This window comes from Oncorhynchus mykiss, chromosome 24, assembly GCF_057628025.1.
Source record: "Oncorhynchus mykiss isolate SJ-2025 chromosome 24, ASM5762802v1, whole genome shotgun sequence".
NCBI lineage: Eukaryota > Metazoa > Chordata > Actinopteri > Salmoniformes > Salmonidae > Oncorhynchus > Oncorhynchus mykiss.
In genome coordinates, this window is record NC_143045.1 from 41212501 (window position 1) to 41236681 (window position 24181).

The following is a 24181-nucleotide window of genomic DNA, read 5'->3' on the forward strand; positions in this document are numbered from 1 at the left end:
ATGTTGATTCAGCTGCGGGATCGGAGCACCACCAGTACAGAGCTTGCTCAGGAATGGCAGCAGGCAGGTGTGAGTGCATCTGCACGCACAGTGAGGTGAAGACTTTTGGAGGATGGCCTGGTGTCAAGAAGGGCAGCAAAGAAGCCACTTCTCTCCAGGAAAAACATCAGGGACAGGAATTGGACTGCTGAGGACTGGGGTAAAGTCATTTTCTCTGATGAATCCCCTTTCCGATTGTTTGGGGCATCCGGAAAAAAGCTTGTCCGGAGAAGACAAGGTGAGCGCTACCATCAGTCCTGTGTCATGCCAACAGTAAAGCATCATGAGACCATTCATGTGTGGGGTTGCTTCTCAGCCAAGGGAGTGGGCTCACGTACAATCTTGCCTAAGAACACAGCCATGAATAAAGAATGGTACCAACACATCCTCCGAGAGCAACTTCGCCCAACCATCCAGGAACAGTTTGGTGACGAACAATGCCTTTTCCAGCATGATGGAGCACCTTGCCATAAGGCAAAAGTGAGAACTAAGTGGCTCGGGGAACAAAACATCAATATTTTGGGTCCATGGCCAGGAAACTCCCCAGACCTTAATCCCATTGAGAACTTGTGGTCAATCCTCAGGAGGTGGGTGGACAAACAAAACCCCACAAATTCTGGCATTGATTATGCAAGACTGGGCTGCCATCAGTCAGGATGTGGCCCAGAAGTTAATTGTACTCTATAGTAGTACGAGTGCAGTTAAGAGTGTACTCTATAGTAGTATGAGTGCAGTTAAGAGTGTACTCTATAGTAGTATGAGTGTAGTTAAGAGTGTACTCTATAGTAGTTAAGAGTGTACTCTATAGTAGTTAAGAGTGTACTCTATAGTAGTATGAGTGCAGTTAAGAGTGTACTCTATAGTAGTACGAGTGCAGTTAAGAGTGTACTCTATAGTAGTATGAGTGCAGTTAAGAGTGTACTCTATAGTAGTACGAGTGTAGTTAAGAGTGTACTCTATAGTAGTTAAGAGTGTACTCTATAGTAGTTAAGAGTGTACTCTATAGTAGTATAGAGTGTACTCTATAGTAGTATGAGTGTACTCTATAGTAGTTAAGAGTGTACTCTATAGTAGTACGAGTGTAGTTAAGAGTGTACTCTATAGTAGTTAAGAGGGTACTCTATAGTAGTTAAGAGTGTAGTTAAGAGTGTACTCTATAGTACTACGAGTGCAGTTAAGAGTGTACTCTATAGTAGTACGAGTGTAGTTAAGAGTGTACTCTATAGTAGTACGAGTGTAGTTAAGAGTGTACTCTATAGTAGTACGAGTGTAGTTAAGAGTGTACTCTATAGTAGTACGAGTGTAGTTAAGAGTGTACTCTATAGTAGTACTAGTGCAGTTAAGAGTGTACTCTATAGTACTACTAGTGCAGTTCAGAGTGTACTCTATAGTACTACGAGTGCAGTTAAGAGTGTACTCTATAGTACTACGAGTGCAGTTAAGAGTGTACTCTATAGTAGTACGAGTGTAGTTAAGAGTGTACTCTATAGTACTACTAGTGCAGTTAAGAGTGTACTCTATAGTACTACTAGTGCAGTTAAGAGTGTACTCTATAGTACTACTAGTGCAGTTAAGAGTGTACTCTATAGTACTACGAGTGCAGTTAAGAGTGTACTCTATAGTAGTACGAGTGCAGTTCAGAGTGTACTCTATAGTACTACGAGTGCAGTTAAGAGTGTACTCTATAGTACTACGAGTGCAGTTAAGAGTGTACTCTATAGTACTACGAGTGCAGTTAAGAGTGTACTCTATAGTACTACGAGTGTAGTTAAGAGTGTACTCTATAGTAGTACGAGTGTAGTTAAGAGTGTACTCTATAGTAGTACGAGTGTAGTTAAGAGTGTACTCTATAGTAGTACGAGTGTAGTTAAGAGTGTACTCTATAGTAGTACTAGTGCAGTTAAGAGTGTACTCTATAGTACTACTAGTGCAGTTCAGAGTGTACTCTATAGTACTACTAGTGCAGTTCAGAGTGTACTCTATAGTACTACGAGTGCAGTTAAGAGTGTACTCTATAGTACTACGAGTGCAGTTAAGAGTGTACTCTATAGTACTACTAGTGCAGTTAAGAGTGTACTCTATAGTAGTACTAGTGCAGTTAAGAGTGTACTCTATAGTACTACTAGTGCAGTTAAGAGTGTACTCTATAGTACTACTAGTGCAGTTCAGAGTGTACTCTATAGTACTACGAGTGCAGTTAAGAGTGTACTCTATAGTACTACGAGTGCAGTTAAGAGTGTACTCTATAGTACTACTAGTGCAGTTAAGAGTGTACTCTATAGTACTACTAGTGCAGTTAAGAGTGTACTCTATAGTACTACTAGTGCAGTTAAGAGTGTACTCTATAGTACTACTAGTGCAGTTAAGAGTGTACTCTATAGTACTACGAGTGTAGTTAAGAGTGTACTCTATAGTAGTACGAGTGCAGTTCAGAGTGTACTCTATAGTACTACGAGTGCAGTTAAGAGTGTACTCTATAGTACTACGAGTGCAGTTAAGAGTGTACTCTATAGTACTACGAGTGCAGTTAAGAGTGTACTCTATAGTACTACTAGTGCAGTTCAGAGGTCCTAGTGGGAAGTATATTTGCAATGAGGAAATACATTTAGCAACTTTGACATGACGCGCTGTGTAAACTTGACCCTTGTTTATTTTTTTTTAAGTGATGAATACTGTTAGTATTACTGAGGTCTCTGTCCCCCCCCTTCTCATGTTTGGTCCTTGAGGTTTGGCTGTTCTTTTTTTCTTTCCTGTATGTCCTCCTGTAGATCCGGACGGAGTTGTATTTCCTGTCCAGTCAGAAGAACCGTGCCAGTCTGTTTGGGATGCCTCTGATCGTTCCCTGTACGGTTCACACCAGTCAGAAGGACCTGTACGATGCTGTCTGGATACAGGTGGCCCGTCTGGCCAGCCCTCTGCCCCCGCAGGAGGCCAGCAACCATGCACAGGACTGGTCAGTACCCCCCCCCCCCACACACACACACACACACACACACACACACACAGGGCTAGTCTGCAAGTCTCCCCTTGATGTGATGGTTATCTTGATTGCCTGCTGGTTGTCAATAAAGGTGTGTGTGTGTGTGTGTGTGTGTGTGTGTGTGTGTGTGTGTGTGTGTTATGCCCCTACTACAGTGATGACAGTATGGGCTACCAGTACCCCTTCACACTGAGAGTGGTGGGGAAGGATGGCAGCTCGTGTGCCTGGTGTCCCTGGTACAGGTGAGGTGGCCTCCTCCTCCATCATCAAAACACACTTCACTTCTGTTACTAGATCTCATTTGGCTTCTGCTCAACGGTGTGTTACCGTGTGTGTTCAGGTTCTGTCGAGGCTGTGCGGTGGACTGTACGGAGGACAGGGCCTCGGTAGAAAACGCCTACATAGCTGTCGACTGGGATCCTACGGCCCTACACCTCCGTTACCAGACCTCACAGGAGAGGGTGAGTCATTAGATCCTATAGGAAAAGATGCCATCCACTCATCACATATTATGCAGACGTTATTGCTGGTGTAGCGAAATGCTTGTGTTCCTAACTCCAACAGTGCAATAATATTTAACAATACACACAACTGAACGTAAAATAATGGAATTATTAAATATATAAATATTAGGACGAGCAATATAGGAGTGACATTGACTAAATACAGTAGAATAGAATACAGTATATACATATGAGATGAGGAAAGCAGTATGTAAACATTATAAATCAAGTGACCAGTGTTCCATTATTAAAGTGACCAGTGTTCCATTATTATAGTGACCAATGTTCCATTATTAAAGTGACCAGTGTTCCATTATTAAAGTGACCAGTGTTCCATTATTAAAGTGACCAGTGTTCCATTATTAAAGGGACCAGTGTTCCATTATTAAAGTGACCAGTGTTCCATTATTAAAGTGACCAGTGTTCCATTATTAAAGGGACCAGTGTTCCATTATTATAGTGACCAGTGTTCCATTATTAAAGGGACCAGTGTTCCATTATTATAGTGACCAGTGTTCCATTATTAAAGTGACCAGTGTTCCATTATTAAAGGGACCAGTGTTCCATTATTATAGTGACCAGTGTTCCATTATTAACGTGACCAGTGTTCCATTATTATAGTGACCAGTGTTCCATTATTAAAGTGACCAGTGTTCCATTATTAAAGTGACCAGTGTTCCATTATTAAAGTGACTAGTGTTCCATTATTAAAGTGACCAGTGTTCCATTATTAAAGTGACCAGTGTTCCATTATTAAAGTGACCAGTGTTCCATTATTAAAGTGACCAGTGTTCCATTATTAAAGTGACCAGTGTTCCATTATTATAGTGACCAGTGTTCCATTATTATAGTGACCAGTGTTCCATTATTATAGTGACCAGTGTCCCATTATTAAAGTGACCAGTGTTCCATTATTAAAGGGACCAGTGTTCCATTATTATAGTGACCAGTGTTCCATTATTAAAGTGACCAGTGTTCCATTATTAAAGGGACCAGTGTTCCATTATTAAAGTGACCAATGTTCCATTATTAAAGTGACCAGTGTTCCATTATTATAGTGACCAGTGTTCCATTATTAAAGTGACCAGTGTTCCATTATTAAAGGGACCAGTGTTCCATTATTAAAGTGACCAGTGTTCCATTATTAAAATGACCAGTGTTCCATTATTAAAGGGACCAGTGTTCCATTATTAAAGTGACCAGTGTTCCATTATTAAAGGGACCAGTGTTCCATTATTAAAGGGACCAGTGTTCCATTATTAAAGTGACCAGTGTTCCATTATTAAAGGGACCAGTGTTCCATTATTAAAATGACCAGTGTTCCATTATTAAAGGGACCAGTGTTCCATTATTAAAGGGACCAGTGTTCCATTATTAAAGTGACCAGTGTTCCATTATTATAGTGACCAGTGTTCCATTATTAAAGGGACCAGTGTTCCATTATTAAAGGGACCAGTGTTCCATTATTATAGTGACCAGTGTTCCATTATTAAAGGGACCAGTGTTCCATTATTAAAGGGACCAGTGTTCCATTATTAAAGGGAGCAGTGTTCCATTATTAAAGTGACCAGTGTTCCATTATTAAAGGGACCAGTGTTCCATTATTAAAGTGACCAGTGTTCCATTACTAAAGTGACCAGTGTTCCATTACTAAAGTGACCAGTGTTCCATTACTAAAGTGACCAGTGTTCCATTACTAAAGGGACCAGTGTTCCATTATTAAAGTGGCCAGTGTTCCATTATTAAAGTGACCAGTGTTCCATTATTAAAGTGACCAGTGATTCCATGTCTATAGGACATCAGTGCAGTGTTGCGTAACCAGGTGGAAGCCGGCTAGTGATGGATATTTAACAGCCTGGTGGCACTGTGTTATCCTCAAAGCGGGTGAAGAAGGTGTTTAGTTTGTCCGGAAGCAAGACGTCGGTGTCCGCGACATGGCTGGTTTTCCCTTTGTAGTCCGTGATTGTCTGTAGACCCTGCCACATACGTCTTGTCTGAGCCGCTGAATTGCGACTCCATTTTGTTTCTGTATTGATGTTTTGCCTGTTTCATTGCCTTACGGAAGGAATAACTACACTGTTTGTATTCGGCCATATTCCCAGTCACCTTGGCCGTGGTTAAATGCGGTGGTTCGCGCTTTCAGTTTTGCGCGAATGCTGCCATCTATCCACGGTTTCTGGTTTGGGTAGGTTTTAATAGTCACAGTGGGAACAGCATCCACTATACACTTCCTGATGAACTCAGTCACTGTGTCCGTGTATACATCAATGTTATTATCAGAGGCTACCCGGAACATATCCCAGTCTGCGTGATCAAAACAATCTCTCCTCTCTCCTCTCTCTCGTTCGTGTAGAGGTGCAATGTAATGAGGAGCAGGCCCCAGTCTGTCTATCTGTCCCGTCTAACCCTGTTCTCCGTCTCTCTCTCTAGATAGTTGAGGAGCCAGAGTCACAGGCCCGTCTGTCTGTCTAGTCTAACCCTGTTCTCCGTCTCTCTCTCTAGATAATGGAGGAGCCAGAGTCACAGGCCCGTCTGTTTGTCTAGTCTAACCCTGTTCTCCGTCTCTCTCTCTCTAGATAGTAGAGGAGCCAGATTCACAGGCCCGTCTGTCTGTCTAGTCTAACCCTGTTCTCCGTCTCTCTCTCTAGATAGTTGAGGAGCCAGAGTCACAGGCCCGTCTGTCTGTCTAGTCTAACCCTGTTCTCCGTCTCTCTCTCTAGAGAGTAGAGGAGCCAGATTCACAGGCCCGTCTGTCCGTCTAGTCTAACCTTGTTCTCCGTCTCTCTCTCTCTCTAGATAGTAGAGGAGCACTGTAGTGTGCAGCAGAGTCACAGGCCCGTCTGTCTGTCTAGTCTAACCCTGTTCTCCGTCCCTCTCTCTCTCTAGATAGTAGAGGAGCACTGTAGTGTGCAGCAGAGTCGCAGGGCCCAGGCTGAGCCCGTCAGTCTAGACAGTTGTCTGAAGGCCTTCACCAGTGAGGAGGAGCTGGGAGAGGATGAGCTCTACTACTGCTCCAAGTGCAAGACCCACCGCCTGGCCACCAAGAAACTGGACCTGTGGAGACTGCCGCCTATACTGGTCAGAACACTGACACACACACTGTCTACTGTAGTTAGATGTAATGAGGCTACCACCTATACTGGTTAGAACACTGACACACACACACTGTCTACTGTAGTTAGATGTAACGAGGCTACCACCTATACTGGTCAGAACACTGACACACACACTGTCTACTGTAGTTAGATGTAACGAGGCTACCACCTATACTGGTCAGAACACTGACACACACACACTGTCTACTGTAGTTAGATGTAATGAGGCTACCACCTATACTGGTCAGAACAATGACACACACACTGTCTACTGTAGTTAGATGTAATGAGGCTACCACCTATACTGGTCAGAACACTGACACACACACACTGTCTACTGTAGTTAGATGTAATGAGGCTACCACCTATACTGGTCAGAACACTGACACACAGTGTAGACTAGCAAGACTAGTACCCACCATCGCTACAGTACCCACCATCGCTACAGTACCCACCATCGCTACAGTACCCACCATCACTACAGTACCCACCATCACTACAGTACCCACCATCGCTACAGTACCCACCATCGCTACAGTACCCACCATCGCTACAGTACCCACCATCGCTACAGTACCCACCATCACTACAGTACCCACCATCACTGCAGTACCCACCATCGCTGCAGTACCCACCATCGCTACAGTACCCACCATCACTACAGTACCCACCATCACTACAGTACCCACCATCGCTACAGTACCCACCATCGCTACAGTACCCACCATCGCTACAGTACCCACCATCACTACAGTACCCACCATCACTGTAGTACCCACCATCGCTGTAGTACCCACCATCACTACAGTACCCACCATCACTACAGTACCCACCATCACTACAGTACCCACCATCGCTGTAGTACCCACCATCACTACAGTACCCACCATCACTACAGTACCCACCATCACTGTAGTACCCACCATCACTACAGTACCCACCATCACTACAGTACCCACCATCACTACAGTACCCACCATCACTACAGTACCCACCATCACTACAGTACCCACCATCGCTACAGTACCCACCATCACTACAGTGCCCACCATCGCTGTAGTAACCACCATCACTGTAGTACATACCATCACTACAGTACCCACCATCGCTGTAGTACCCACCATCACTACAGTACCCACCATCACTACAGTACCCACCATCACTACAGTACCCACCATCACTACAGTACCCACCATCACTACAGTACCCACCATCACTACAGTACCCACCATCGCTGTAGTACCCACCATCACTGTAGTACCCACCATCACTGTAGTACCCACCATCGCTGTAGTACCCACCATCGCTACAGTACCCACCATCGCTACAGTACCCACCATCACTACAGTACCCACCATCGCTACAGTACCCACCATCGCTACAGTACCCACCATCGCTACAGTACCCACCATCGCTACAGTACCCACCATCGCTACAGTACCCACCATCACTACAGTACCCACCATCACTACAGTACCCACCATCGCTACAGTACCCACCATCGCTACAGTACCCACCATCGCTACAGTACCCACCATCGCTACAGTACCCACCATCACTACAGTACCCACCATCGCTACAGTACCCACCATCGCTACAGTACCCACCATCGCTACAGTACCCACCATCACTACAGTACCCACCATCGCTACAGTGCCCACCATCACTACAGTACCCACCATCACTACAGTACCCACCATCACTACAGTACCCACCATCACTACAGTACCCACCATCACTGCAATGTAAACAGAAAGATGAACATCACTTTATTGGTCAATTGCACAGAAAGTCCAACTGAAATGTGACTTCCTCTTTTTAACCAACCCTTCCCAAAGACACACATACAATTAGAGGTTTTGGAGCGGTGGGGGGGGGGGCTGCCACACTGTGGAGCTGCTGCAGTGGGTGGGGCTGCCACACTGTGGAGCTGCTGCAGTGGGGGGGGGGGGTTAAGTGCCTTGCTGAAGGGCACAATGGGCAGGCAATGGCATCTAGGATTTGATATCAGAAACCCTCCGGTTACCAACTCACTTGCCGGGCAGATTTTTTTCCCGTTGGACTCTGGCTTTCGAACTGGCAACCCTCCGTCTGCTGGCTCACCTCTCTAACTGCTAGGGCTACCTGACGTCTCTGTACACGTATCTACATCCGAGTGTTTCAATAGTTCACATTGTTCTTTATTTGCAGATAGTACACCTGAAGAGGTTCCAGTTTGTGAACGGCCGCTGGATCAAGTCTCAGAAGATCGTCCAGTTTCCCAGAGAGAGTTTTGACCCTAGTGTTTACCTGGCTCCCCGGGAGGCGGGGCTTAACGGGCTACACGGTCTGCAGAGCCGCAGCGAGGGGGAGGAGCTACTAAGGATAAGAGGAGAAGAAACGGTATCCTCCATCTCCGCCCCTGCTGGGTTCCTCAACATCCTCAAAGGTCTGTCATCCTGTCTACGTCTCAAATAGCACCCTATTCCGTTCCTAGTGCATAGTCCCTATGGACCCTGGTCAAATGTAGTGCACTATATAGGGAATAAGGCCCATAGGGCTTTGGCCTAAAGTAGTGCACTATATAGGGAATAGGGCCCATAGGGCTCTGGCCTAAAGTAGTGCACTATATAGGGAATAGGGCCCATAGGGCTCTGGCCTAAAGTAGTGCACTATATAGGGAATAGGGCCCATAGGGCTCTGGCCTAATGTAGTGCACTATATAGGGAATAGGGCCCAAAGGGCTCTGGTCTAAAGTAGTGCACTATATAGGGAATAGGGCCCATAGGGCTCTGGCCTAAAATAGTGCACTATATAGGGAATAGGGTCCATAGGGCTCTGGCCTAAAATAGTGCACTATATAGGGAATAGGGCCCATAGGGCTCTGGCCTAAAATAGTGCACTATATAGGGAATAGGGCCCATAGGGCTCTGGCCTAATGTAGTGCACTATATAGGGAATAGGGCCCATAGGGCTCTGGTCTAAAGTAGTGCACTATATAGGGAATAGGGTGCCATTTGAGGCACTCCTCTCTCAATGGAATCTTGCTGCTTTTTCGGTCATTCAAGTTGTTGATTCCAAGTCCCTGATTTAGCTTGATGATTGTCAAGTCATCTGCAGTAGTTTCCTGTTGTTAAACAAACCAGTCCTTCAGAGTGAGGTAATGAAACCAGAGCGTGTATTTCTTTATATTCGTTAGTGTTCAACACAATAGACCGCATAGCCCCATATACCCAGGAAGGATTAGGTCGAGCTGTTTTACTGAGCCCCCCTCTATCTCTCTTCATCTGTTTCCACAGCCTCTCCAACGTCAGGCAGGAAGTCAGCCCCTCCCTCCTTCATCAGCCGTACCAGCAGCCCCTGCAGCAGCCCCAAGACAGGAGGAGGCAGTCCAGGGGGCACGGGCCACAGACAGACCCGCCTCAGGCTCCCTCAGCTGGCCAGCCGGCACCGCCTCTCCAACAGCAAGGAGAACCTGGAGGGTAGTACCAGGGAGAAGGGAAGCGGCCCTGACACAGAGCCCAGGAAGGGAGCACCGCAGGCGGACACGGAGGGTGGGCTCGTGGGGGTGATGAGTGGAGGTTTTGGGGAGGTCGGGGTGAGGAGCGGGCCAGAGATGTCCACCACAGATGCGTCCAGCAGCCTCAGTAATGTCATCGTGATGAACGGGGACAGCGGTGGCCATAGCAATGAGGTACTAAGCACGGAGGCCAGTACAGAGCCCAGCACGGACCTAGAGACCACTGCAACAGCCCAGCTGCACCAAAGAGACAACAGCCTGGAGAACATCTACAACTTATATGCAATTTCAGTGAGTGCTTCCAAAACTGCATGGAGTTTAGCCTCCTAACCTATGCCTCGGGAAGATTGATTTAGTTGAATATGAATCAAATCAAAATCAAATCACATTGTATTGGTCACATACACATGGTTAGCAGATGTTATTGCGAGTGTCGTGAAATGCTTGTGCTTCTAGTTCCCAACAGTGCAGTAATATCTAACAATTCCACAACTACTACCTAGTTTGCCCCCCGGTGATGCTTTGTGCAGACCACACCACCCTCTGGAGAGCCTTGTGGTTGAGGGCGGTGCAGTTGCCGTACCAGGCGGTGATGCATCCCGACAGGATGCTCTCAATTGTGCATCTGTAAAATTTGTGAGGGTTTTAGGTGACAAGTCACATTTCTTCAGCCTTCAGTTGAAGAGGCGCTGTTGCGCATTCTTCACCCCGCTGTGTGTGTGGGTGGACCACATCAGTTTGTCAGTGATGTGTACACCGAAGAACTTAAAACTTTACACCTTCGTTACTGCTGTCCCGTTGATGTGGATAGGGGGGGTGCTCCCTCTGCTGTTTCCTGAAGTCCACGATCATCTCCTTTTGTTTTGTTGACATTGAGTGAGAGGTTATTTGCCTGACACCACACTCCACACCTCCTCCCTATAGGCTGCCTCGTCGTTGTTGGTAATCAAGCCCACTACTGTTGTCATCTGCAAACTTGATGATTGAGTTGGAGTCATGGGTGAACAGGGAGTACAGGAGGGAGCTGAGCACGCACCCTTGTGGAGCCCCTGTGTTGAGGATCAGCGAAGTGGAGATTTGAGATTTGTTGAAGGCACATGGGGGCGGCCCGTCAGGAAGTCCAGGACCCAGTTGCACAGGGCAGGGTTCAGACCCAGGGCCTCCAGCTTAATGATGAGCTTGGAGAATACTATGGTGTTGAATGCTGAGCTGTAGTCGATGAACAGCATTCTTACATAGGTATTCCTCTTGTCCAGATGGGATAGGGCAGTGTGCAGTGTGATGGCGATTGCTTCGCCTGTGGATCTATTGGGGCGGTGCGCAAATTGAAGTGGGTCTAGGGTGGCAGGTAGAGGTGATATGATCCTTGACTACTCTCTCAAAGCACTTCATGGTGACGGAAGTGAGCGCTACGGGGCCGATAGTCATTTGGTTCAGTTACCTTTGCCTTCTTGGATACAGGAACAATGGTGGCCATCTTGAAGCATGTGGGAACAGCAGACTGGGATAGGGTTGATTGAATATGTCCGTAAACACACCAGCCAGCTGGTCTGCGCATGCTCTGAGGACACGGCTGGGGATGCCGTCTGGGCCGGCAGCCTTGCGAGGGTTACAGTTACTTAATACTTCGGGATTAGAAAGCCTCTGAACCAAATGACACCCTATTCCCTATATAGTGCACTACTTTTGACCGGGGCCCATGTTGTGTTAGTAGGAGGTTCTCTCTCTCTCTCTCTCTCTCTCCACAGTGCCATTCAGGTATCATGGGAGGTTCTCTCTCTCTCACTCTCCAAAGTGCCATTCAGGTATCATGGGAGGTTCTCCCTCTCTCTCTCTCCACAGTGCCATTCAGGTATCATGGGAGGAGGACACTATGTGACCTATGCCAAAAACCCCAACAACAAATGGTACTGTTACAACGACAGCAGCTGTAAGGTAAGAACACACACACACACACATATACACACCCTCGACTAATAGACAATTAATCTAGCAAACCAGTTAGTCATTTTTGAAGACAAAACGAGACCTTTTTAAAGTGCGTGCTTGTTTGCCTTGTCCTCCCTAGGAAGTGCACTCGGAGGAGATGGACACGGACTCTGCCTACATCCTGTTCTATGAGCAGAAGGGAGTGGACTTCTCTCAGTTCCTGCCAAAGACTGACGGCAAGAAGATGGCCGACACCACTAGCATGGACGAGGACTTTGAGTCTGACTACAAGAAGTACTGTGTCCTGCAGTGATTTCATGATCACACCGTCTTCCACCAACATACCGGTCAACCCTCAAGGACACAATGCTTCTTCAGCCGGTCTCAACTGGGCTCCCAGGAAGCACAAAATTGTGTCTTTTGGCCGAGTCATCACAAACTGAACCACTTGGATGCCGGAGCGGTTGTCATGTTTTCGGATACCGCAAGATAGTGTTGTTTTGTCAAGAGAACAACATTGAAGACCCATTTTTTTTTAAAAGCACTAAGCTGTTGCACATTGAGCCTGAGGAAACCCTCCCTCTCCTCTGTGTGTGTGTGTGTGTGTGTGTGCGTGCGTGCGTGCGTTACATTGTCAACACATGAGCTGATATTGCTTCCTTGTTGCGCATATTTGTCCCCTGCAGCCATCAAAACATGTCCACATACCTACATAATGTCTGTCTCTATAACTCACTATAGTGAAACGGTAGAGATTAATTATACTAATATTATTTAATCGATAAAAAGTTTTTTTTTATTTTCCTTCTTCAATAACGATACTGTTTATTTTTTTTTTAAAACAACTCCTAATGCTACCTCACTGCATTTCATTGGCCAATTGGGAACGGTCAAATATTTTTGACAGTATTAAAACCTCACCCACTTCCTCCTTTTGATGTCCGCGCACACACACACACACACACACACACACACACACACACACACACACACACACACACACACACTTTGAAAAAATAATAATCTCCCTTTATGAAGAAAGATTCCACCAAATTGAGGGGTTTGACCTTAATTTGACCCCTTGCCAAGCAACTTCCTATAACAAAAAAAGTGCAATTGCTGATCAGCGTACCCACGACATCGAATGACTTTAGGGGCGTTCACTGTAGTCATTTTAACTCACAAGCTTGAGTTTACATCTTGGTTATGTTGTGGACAGGTGCCATAGAGGATGTTTCAAAAATAATATATAAATATGTATATTTGTATTGTTTTCTCTTTCTCCAAATACTTATTTTATAGAGTTATTTTTATCATTGCAATTATTTGTATGTATGTAAATGTTTTTGTTAATTTAAGAGTTGTTCTCATCTCTGGTGTTTGTCTACAGTACGTTGTAGGGAGCCACTCTTGAGATTGTAAATGAATAGGGCCACATGACACCCTATTCCCTAGTGCACTACTTTTGACCAGGGCCCATAGGGTTCTGGTCAGAAATAGTGCACTACTGAACGGGTACCTTCACAAAGTATTCATACCCCTTGACTTATTCCACATTTTGTTGTTGTTGTTACAGCCTTTGTTTCTCCCTCTCACCCATCTACACACAACACCCCATAATGACAAAGTGAAAGGGTGAAAAAAATCTGATATGTTTGCAAATGTATTGAAAATCAAATACAGACATATCTCATTTACACAAGTATTCACACCCCTGAGTCGATACGTATTAGAATCACCTTTGGCAGCGGTTACAGTTGAGTCTTTCTGGGTAAGTCTCGTGTCAAACTCATTCCACGGAGGGCCGAGTGTCTTGCGGGTTTTTTGCTCCTCCTTTGTACTTAATTGATGAATTAAGGTCACTAATTAGTAAATAACTCCCTTCACCTGGTTGTCTAGGTTTTAATTGAAAGGAAAAACCTAAAACAAAGACATTCGACTCTCCGTGGAATGAGTTTGACACGCCTGCTCTAAAAGCTTTGCACACCTGGATTGTACAATATTCTTTTAAAATGTCTTCTAGCTCTGTCAAGATGGTTGTTGAGCATCGCTAGACAGCCATTTTCAAGTCTTGCCATAGATTTTCAAGATGATTGTTAAGTCAAAACGACTTAGTCCAGTCAGGAACATTCAATGTCATCTTGGTAAGCAGTGTATTTTTGTTTTAGGTTATTGTCCTGCTGAAAGGTGAATTCATCTGCCAGTGGAAAGCAGACTGAACCAGGTTTTCCTCTAGGATTTAGGCTGTGCTTAGCTCTGTTCTATTTATTTTTATCCTAAAAAACTCCTTGGTCCTTGCCGATGACAAGCATACCCATAACATGATGCAGCCACCACCATGCTTGAAAATATAAAGAGTGGTACTCAGGGATGTGGTGGATTTTCCCCAAACATAACGCTTTGTATTCAGGGCATAAATTGCCACATTTTTTGCAGTTTTACTTAAGTACCTTATTGCAAACAGGATGTAGGTTTTGGAATATTTGCAAACTGTACAGGCTTCCTTCTTTTCACTCTGTCATTTAGGTTAGTATTGTGTTGTTGACCCATCCTCAGTTCTCTCCTATCAGAGCCATTAAACTCTGTAACCGTTTTAAAGTCACCATTGGCCTCATGGTGAAATCCCTGTGCGGTTTCCTTCCTCTCCGGCAACTGAGTTAGGAAGGTCGTCTGTATCTTTGTAGTGACTGCGTGTATTGATACACCATCCAAGGTGTAATTAATAACTTCACCGTGCTCAAAGGGATATTCAATGTCTGCTTTTTATTTATTTTTTATTTATTATTTTCTACCAATCAAACCTTCTTTACGAGCCATTGGAAAACCTCCCTGGTCTTTGTGGTTGAATCTATATTTGAAATGCACTGCTCAACTGAGGGACCTTCCAGATAATTGTATGTGTGGGGTACAGAGATGAGGTAGTCATTTAAAAAACATTATCATTTGACATGTTAAGCACATGTTTACTCCTGAACTTATTCAGGCTTGCCATAACAAAGGGATTGAATACTTATTGACCTCAAGACATTTCAGCTTTTCATTTTTAATTCATTGATAACAATTCATTCATCATGGGGCGGCAGGGTAGCCTAGTGGTTAGAGTGTTGGACTAGTAACCGGAAGGTTGCAAGTTCAAAAACCCCTGAGCTGACAAGGTACAAATCTGTCGTTCTGCCCCTGAACAGGCAGTTAACCCACTGTTCCTAGGACGTCATTGAAAATAAGAATTTGATCTTAACTGACTTGCCTAGTTAAATAAAGGTTAAATAAAAAAATAAAAAAAATAATAATAATATTTTGCTATTATGGGGTGTTGTGTGTAGGCCAGTGACAAACAATATACATTTTAAAATCAGGCTGTAAAAACTAAATATGGAAAAAGTCAAGGGGTGTGAATACTTTTCTCGAAAAAACTCTGTATTCAAGGAATAGGGGTGTCATTTCTGATTCCTTCCGTCAAATTTTCCACGCGATTGTCCTCCCCACTCTGTTCCCTCCTAAACAATCCTGTGTTTTTTACCATCAGCTGCTAGGTCATAATGATATGTGGTAAAACACTACTCAATCGATGCGTTGTCACACGGTTCTTCCTAGCACTGTCACAACAACGACATAACAATGTCGTAACCCACGTTTCACGTCAGCTATGGTTTTTAGTAGCAGCTCTCGTGTCGAGCGACCATCTTGTCAGATCGCCACTGTGAACAGATGTCTTTCTGACCTGGCGAACAAATAGGATGTTTTGATGGTTCTGATTTATTTATGATTTTAGTTGTAAAAAAAAAAAGGTCTCTCTTTTATAGTGAAGTTTTCTTCCAGCTTCCAGAATCATTCAAGAGAATGTTATGTGATTTAAATCACCGAACTCCAACTGTTGTTGCTGCTCTATTTGTGGTGGGGGGTGGGGTGATCGTAAGGGGGGGGGGGGGGGTAAGCTGATCGTCATTAATTCACTGGATGAAGTGTTTGTCATTTTTAAATTAAACGTTATTTTTCCTTGTCAAACAATATTTGTGAGACTAATGCAAAAATTGCATTACTGAATGTTCTTTTTGTATTTTATTTTGTTTATATTTCTCCCCCCCCCCCCCCCCTCCTCCCCTGTAAGACGATGTCTAACTATTGAATATTGTAGAGCGAGAGAGAGAGGGAGAATGTTGTCCCGACTTTTTAAAATACATTACTTCACTCAAAGGGAACCGTTTTGTGGAGATCAGAACAGGCCCACGTTCCAATGTTTATACTAGCATAGCACTTAGAATGCCTGCCCATTACCTTGCTTCATACTAAGTTAGTGTTAGTGTGGATATCCGAACTGCTTCATACTAAGTTAGTGTTAGAGTGGATATCTGAACTGTCAAACAAAGGCTGCTTTTCTACAAATGGCACCTTATACCCTATGTAGTGCCCTTTTTTTGGACTTGGTTTGTCGAGATGCAGTGACTCTGAACGTACCTTGTGCTGTTGGGCAACAGGCGCCCTGTTTAGAGACTGATTTAAGCGAGACTGGAAAAATGAGGCCTGTGTCTGAAATGGCACCATATTCCCGAATGTGTAGTTCCTTATATTGTGCACTGATTTTGACTAGGGCCCATAGTGCTCTGGTGAAAAGTAGTGCACTGTGTGGGGAATAGGGTGCCGTTTGGGACAACAACAAAAAATGATCTATACCAGGCTTGTACCACATCTTCAGCTCTCTTGTACCAGCAGCAAAGCACGACAGAGACGACAGCCTGGAACCCTGCTTCATTCCACTGAGATGGTTCACTCCAGATTCAGTCAGCTAAATGTTGTTCTAATTCCAGGCTGATGTCTTCTTTTAAAAACACTCCTGTGAGCATTTCAATCCTGTGAAGAACAAGGGGTTAATTTATTAACTGAACAGTGAACACCCCTCCCTCTGTGGCAGCATGGTATGGCCCGTTGACAGGTAGTGTAGTCTGCTACTGAAGTTAGGGAAAAATATGTATTAATTGAATTACCTTTTTTATTTTGTAAAAACATTGCACTGACATTGAAAATGTACATTTTAAAACGGATGTATTTGAATATGAACTGTAAAAAAAAAAAAAAATACTGTAGTTGTATATGGAGTGATGATACTGTTGATCTGTAACCAAGAAACACATTCAATAAATCAGACGCAATTAAGGCTTTCAGTTAATGGGTTGGTTTTCGTGTGTGTGTGTGTGTGGCGGTCGGTCGGTCGGAGGGCTCCAATCATGCTTGCAGCAGGCACAGCCTGTGAGTATAGGTATTGTGAGTTGAGTTAGTGTATGTGAGAGGAAGCCACCACCGAAGCCCAGGTCTCTTTCTGTGAGTTGAGTTAGTGTACAGTGTACAACAGACCCCTTGACTTTTTCCCACATGTTACGTTACAGCCTTATTCTAAAATAGATCCCCCCCCCCGCCCCCTCATAATTCTACACAAATAAACCCATAATGAGAAGGCAAAAACTGTTTTTTTAGGAATGTTTGCTAATTTATCGAAATTAAAAAAATATCAGATTTACATAAGTATTCAGACCCTTTACTCAGTACTTTGTTGAAGCACCTTTTGGCAGCGATTACAGCCTTGAGTCTTCTTGGGTATCACGCTACAAGCTTGGCACACCTGTATTTGGGGAGTTTCTCCCATTTTCTTTTCTGCAGATCCTCTAAAGCTCTGTCAGGGTTGGATGCACAGCTATTTTCAGGTTTGATCGGGTTCAAGTCCAGGCTCTGGCTGGGCCACTGAAGGATATTCAGAGACTTGTCCCGAAGCCACTCCTGTGTTGTCTTTGGCTGTGTGCTTAGGGTTGTTGTCCAGTTGGAAGGTGAACCTTCGCCCCAGTCAGGTCCTGAGCGCTCTGGAGCAGGTTTTCTATATTACTATATCCTTCACTGCCCATAATTGACCCGACTGACCAAAAAGTAGTACTATTTTTTTTTATTTTTTTTATTTATTTAACTAGGCAAGTCAGTTAAGAACAAATTCTTATTTACAATGACTGCCTACCAAAAGGCTGTCACGATACAGAAAGTTAATTTAGTAGACCTCGGTGTTCACTGTATAGATGCTGTAATTGTCTCTGTCAGTCAGACAGCTCAGTCTCAGTGTAAGGGGGTTTGAGAACCTTGGGATGCTACTGTGCATTTCCCTCTCCCGGCAGTGTGTGGTTCACACACAAACAACCCCCCCCCCCCCCCCAGTAACACAGGGCATGATGTGTTCATGTAATCGGTTTCCTCTCAACGGGTGTCTTCTCTTCAAAGGTTCTGATTTTCTCTCTGATACTAGCAGACAAACACAATAGACTTTCTGGTCTCTTGTTTTCAGTGATTCAGTGAGTTAGGCCTAGATGATGTCTGTCTATTTTTGGGCAGTGCCAGTTTACATTTTAATGTGGAGTGTGTTATGGAACGGATGTACCCTCACCAGGGGCTCTATTAAGAGGACAGGTGGGTAAGTAGGGTTAGACAGGTAGGTAGGTAGGTAGGGTTAGACAGTTAGGTAGGTAGACAGGTAGGTAGGTAGGTAGGGTTAGACAGTTAGGTAGGTAGACAGGTAGGTAGGTAGGTAGGGTTAGACGGGTAGGTAGGTAGGTAGGTAGGTAGGTAGGTAGGGTTAGACAGGTAGGGTTAGACAGGTAGGTAGGTAGGGTTAGACAGGTAGGTAGGTAGACAGGTAGGTAGGTAGGTAGGGTTAGACGGGTAGGTAGGTAGGTAGGTAGGTAGACAGGTAGGGTTAGACAGGTAGGTAGGTAGGGTTAGACAGGTAGGTAGGTAGACAGGTAGGTAGGTAGGTAGGGTTAGACGGGTAGGTAGGTAGGTAGGGTTAGACAGGTAGGTAGGTAGGTAGGTAGACAGGTAGGTAGGTAGGGTTAGACAGTTAGGTAGGTAGACAGGTAGGTAGGTAGGTAGGTAGGTAGGTAGGTAGGTAGGTAGGTAGACAGGTAGGGTTAGACATAGGTAGGTAGACATGTAGGTAGTGTTAGACAGATAGGTAAGTAGACAGGTAGGTAGGTAGGGTTAGACAGTTAGGTAGGTAGACAGGTAGGTAGGTAGGTAGGTAGGTAGGTAGGTAGGTAGGTAGGTAGGTAGGTAGGTAGACAGGTAGGGTTAGACATAGGTAGGTAGACATGTAGGTAGTGTTAGACAGATAGGTAAGTAGACAGGTAGGTAGGTAGGTAGGTAGGTAGGTAGGGTTAGACAGGTGGGTAAGTAGGGTTAGACAGGTAGGTAGGTAGGTAGGTAGGTAGGGTTAGACAGACAGGTAGGTAGGTAGGGTTAGACAGGTAGGTAGGGTTAGACAGGTAGGTAGGTTGACAGGTAGGTAGGGTTGGGTAGGTAGGTAGGATTAGACGGGTAGGTAGGTAGGTAGGGTTAGACAGGTAGGTAGGTAGGTAGGTAGGTAGGTAGGTAGGTAGGTAGGGTTAGGTAGGTAGGTAGGGTTAGACAGGTAGGTAGGTGGGTTGGTAGGGTTAGACAGGTACGTAGGTGGGGTTAGACAGGTAGGTAGGTGGGGTTAGACAGGTAGGTAGGTGGGGTTAGACAGGTAGGTAGGTGGGGATAGACAGGTAGGTAGGGCTAGACAGGTAGGTAGGTAGGTAGGTAGGGTTAGACAGGTATGTGGGTTAGACAGGTAGGTAGGTAGGGTTAGACAGGTAGGTAGGTGGGTTGGTAGGGTTAGACAGGTAGGTAAGTAGGGTTAGACAGGTAGGTAGGTGGGGTTAGGTAGGTAGGTAGGTAGGTAGGTAGGTAGGGCTAGACAGGTAGGTAGGGCTAGACAGGTAGGTAGGTAGGTAGGTAGGGTTAGACAGGTATGTGGGTTAGACAGGTAGGTAGGTAGGGTTAGACAGGTAGGTAGGTAGGGTTAGACAGGTAGGTAGTTAGGTAGGTAGGGTTAGACAGGTACATAGGTAGGGTTAGACAGGTAGGTAGGTAGGGTTAGACGGGAAGGTAAGTAGGGTAAGACAGGTACGTAGGTAGGTAGGGTTAGACAGGTAGGTAGGGTTAGACAGTTAAGTAGGTAGGTAGGGTTAGACAGGTAGGTAGGTAGGTAGGTAGGGTTAGACAGGTAGGTAAGTAGGGTAAGACAGGTACGTAGGTAGGTAGGGTTAGACAGGTAGGTAGGGTTAGACAGTTAGGTAGGTAGGTAGGTAGGGTTAGACAGGTAGGTAGGTAGGTAGGTAGGTAGGGTTAGACAGACAGGTAGGTAGGGTTAGACAGATAGGTAGGGTTAGACAGGTAGGTAGGTAGACAGGTAGGTAGGGTTGGGTAGGTAGGTAGGGTTGGGTAGGTAGGTAGGTAGGATTAGACGGGTAGGTAGGTAGGTAGGTAGGTAGGTAGGGTTAGACAGGTAGGTAGTTAGGTAGGTAGGGTTAGACAGGTACATAGGTAGGGTTAGACAGGTACGTAGGTAGGTAGGTAGGTAGGGTTAGACGGGAAGGTAGGTAGGGTAAGACAGGTAGGTAGGTAGGTAGGGTTAGGTAGGTAGGTAGGGCTAGACAAGTAGGTAGGTAGGTAGGTAGGTAGGGTTAGACAGGTAGGTAAGTAGGGTAAGACAGGTACGTAGGTAGGTAGGGTTAGACGGGTAGGTAGGTGGGGTTAGACAGGTAGGGTTAGACAGGTAGGTAGGTGGGTTGGTAGGGTTAGACAGGTAGGTAAGTAGGGTTAGACAGGTAGGTAGGTAGGTAGGGTTAGACAGGTAGGTAGGTGGGGGTAGGTAGGTAGGTAGGTAGGTAGGGTTAGACAGATAGGTAGGTAGACAGGTAGGTAGGGTTAGACAGATAGGTAGGGTTAGACAGATAGGTAGGGTTAGACAGGTAGGTAGGTAGACAGGTAGGTAGGGTTAGACAGGTAGGTAGGGTTAGACAGGTAGGTAGGGTTAGACAGTTAGACAGGTAGGTAGGTAGGTAGGTAGGTAGGTAGGTAGGATTAGACAGGTAGGTAGGTAGGGCTAGACAGGTAGGTAGGTAGGTAGGTAGGGTTAGACAGGTACGTAGGTAGGGTTAGACAGGTACGTAGGTAGGTAGGTAGGTAGGTAGGTGGTGTTAGACAGGTAGGTAGGTAGGGTTAGGTAGGTAGGTAGGGCTAGACAGGTAGGTAGGTAGGGCTAGACAGGTAGGTAGGTAGGTAGGTAGGGTTAGACAGGTATGTGGGTTAGACAGGTAGGTAGGTAGGGTTAGACAGGTAGGTAGGTGGGTTGGTAGGGTTAGACAGGTAGGTAGGTAGGTAGGTTGGTAGGGTTAGACAGGTAGGTAGGTAGGGTTAGGCAGGTAGGTAGGGTTAGACAGTTAGACAGGTAGGGTTAGACAGGTAGGTAGGGTTAGACAGTTAGGGTTAGACAGGTAGGTAGGGTTGGGTAGGTAGGTAGGTAGGTAGGATTAGACGGGTAGGTAGGTAGGTAGGATTAGACGGGTAGGTAGGTAGGATTAGACAGGTAGGTAGGTGTAGTTAGGTAGGTAGGGTTAGACAGGTAGGTAGGTAGGTAGGTAGGTAGGTAGGTAGGGTTAGACAGGTAGGTAGGTAGGTAGGTAGGTAGGTAGGGTAAGGAAGGTAGGTACGGCTAGACAGGTAGGTAAGTAGGGTTAGACAGGTAGGTAAGTAGGGTTAGACAGGTACATAGGTAGGTAGGGTTAGACGGGTAGCTAGGTGGGGTTAGACAGGTAGGCAGGTGTGGTTAGACAGGTAGGTAGGTAGGTAGGGCTAGACAGGTAGGTAGGTATAGACAGGTATGTGGGTTAGACAGGTATGTAGGTAGGGCTAGACAGGTAGGTAGGTTGGTAGGGTTAGACAGGTACGTAGGTAGGTAGGGTTAGACGGGTGGCTAGGTGGGGTTAGACAGGTAGGCAGGTGGGGTTAGACAGGTAGGTAGGTAGGTAGGTAGGTAGGTAGGTAGGTAGGTAGGTAGGTAGGTAGGTAGGTAGGTAGGTAGGTAGGTAGGTAGGTATAGACAGGTATGTGGGTTAGACAGGTAGGTAGGTAGGGTTAGACAGGTAGGTAGGTGTGTAGGTAGGGTTAGACAGGTAGGTGGATTAGAACACCTGTGACTCCCTGGCATGCAGTCTGTCTACATGAACAAGGACTTGTGACTCCCTGGCATGCAGTCTGTCTACATGAACAAGGACTTGTGACTCCCTGGCATGCAGTCTGTCTACATGAACAAGGACGTGTGACTCCCTGGCATGCAGTCTGTCTACATGAACAAGGATTTGATGACATGGCAGCCTACTTGAACAATTCAACCGCTCGACTCTCAAGTGAGTTGCTCACCTGAAATGGAACTGAGCCTATACCTCCATGTAATTGTGTGTAAATAATTATACAGTACACGTTTAAAACAGGTTAAGTAGACAGTGTGACCCATTTCATCAGTGTGTGTGTGTGTTCTGCATCATGCCCCGTGTGTACCTGCAGTCCCACCTGGCCGTGTACCTGAAGTCTCGTCTGGCCCTTTGAGCGTGGCGTCGGACCTGCCTCAACAGGGGTGTGTCTGCTCACCATCCTGGTGGTTATAGTGCTGGTGAGTCTGACAAAGTAAGACGCCTCACCTCAATGGGTTTGTGAGAAACGGTCTGTGTTCTACTTTTCAGGTTAAACCGTTTGAAGTGAGCCTGTAAGCTAGTAGATACTCCGCATAGAAAGATGTGTAGTACTTCGATGTATTACTGTACACACATACTACTGATTGGTACTAACTTCTAAACATGAAATATCCTTATTCATGTTACCATATTAGGACCGAGGGTATGGAGATCTACTGAGGGCAGGATGTTTAGGTAACACACGCTCAACACGTCCGCCAACATCACATTATACACACCGTTGGACACCAACTAGGACTGAGGGTATGGAGATCTACTGAGGGCAGGATGTTTACATTCTGTCAGAACAGGATATTGTTACATCTCAGGTATCCTGTGGAGAGGAGAAGGGCCGCAGTCTGTTTTCAGTCAACGGATAAGTTAGGACATGGAGTGAATTAGGGAGGAATGTGGGCCGAGGTCACAGTCAGATGAAGTGAGAAAGAACAGGCATCGCTAAAGTTCTGCCTGGCAACAGAGATCGATTGGCTGTCCAGATGTGCGAGGAGGAGACTATATATATATATAGGTATAAATATATGTGCTTGTGTAAATGTCTTTGTAGCCGTTTGACACCGTGGGTGAATAAACTTGGTTTGAACTTTTCCTAGTCGTCCCTTAGGTTCTAAATAGAGTAATAACTAATACTACACAGTAAAATACATAGATACTACACAGATACTACACAGTATAGTACAGCTACTATACATATATACTACACAGTATCATACAGATACTGTACATAGATACTACACAGTATAATACAGATAATGTACATAGATACTACACAGTATAGTACAGCTACTGTACATACTACATAGTATAATACATAGATACTACACAGTATAACATAGATACTACACAGTATAACACACAGTATAACATAGATACTACACAGTATAATACATAGATACTACACAGTATAGTACAGCTACTGTACATAGATGCTACTGTACATAGATACTACATAGTATAATACATAGATACTACACATTATAACATAGATACTACACAGTATAATACATAGATACTACACAGTATAATACACAGTATAACATAGATACTACACAGTATAATACACAGTATAACATAGATACTACACAGTATAATACAGCTACTGTACATACTACACAGTATAATACATAGATACGACACAGTATAGTACAGCTACTGTACATAGATACTACATAGTATAATACATAGATACTACACAGTATAGTACAGCTACTGTACATAGATACTACATAGTATAATACATAGATATTACACAGTATAATACATAGATACTACACAGTATAATACATAGATACTACACAGTATAATACATAGATACTACACAGTATAATACATAGATACTACACAGTATAATACACAGTATAACATAGATACTACACAGTATAATACAGCTACTGTACATACTACACAGTATAATACATAGATACTACACAGTATAATACATAGATACTACACAGTATAATACATAGATACTACACAGTATAATACACAGTATAACATAGATACTACACAGTATAATACAGCTACTGTACATACTACACAGTATAATACAT

General features: G+C 44.7%; 1 protein-coding gene across 3 annotated transcripts in view; it reads left to right on the top strand.

Moving 5' to 3' along the window:
- LOC110503264 (ubiquitin carboxyl-terminal hydrolase 32) overlaps nt 1–17209 on the top strand; it is an 86046-nt gene extending 68837 nt beyond the window's left edge. For all 3 annotated transcript variants that reach the window (XM_036961645.2, XM_036961646.2, XM_090218980.1), the window contains 8 exons: nt 2808–2992; nt 3175–3261; nt 3360–3480; nt 6409–6600; nt 8808–9045; nt 9896–10407; nt 11959–12051; nt 12185–17209. In XM_036961645.2, the coding sequence (XP_036817540.2) occupies nt 2808–2992; nt 3175–3261; nt 3360–3480; nt 6409–6600; nt 8808–9045; nt 9896–10407; nt 11959–12051; nt 12185–12358 (1602 nt within the window). In that variant the 3' untranslated portion in view covers nt 12359–17209. The remainder of the gene's footprint in view (nt 1–2807; nt 2993–3174; nt 3262–3359; nt 3481–6408; nt 6601–8807; nt 9046–9895; nt 10408–11958; nt 12052–12184) is intronic.
- The last annotated feature ends 6972 nt before the right edge of the window (nt 17210–24181 follow it).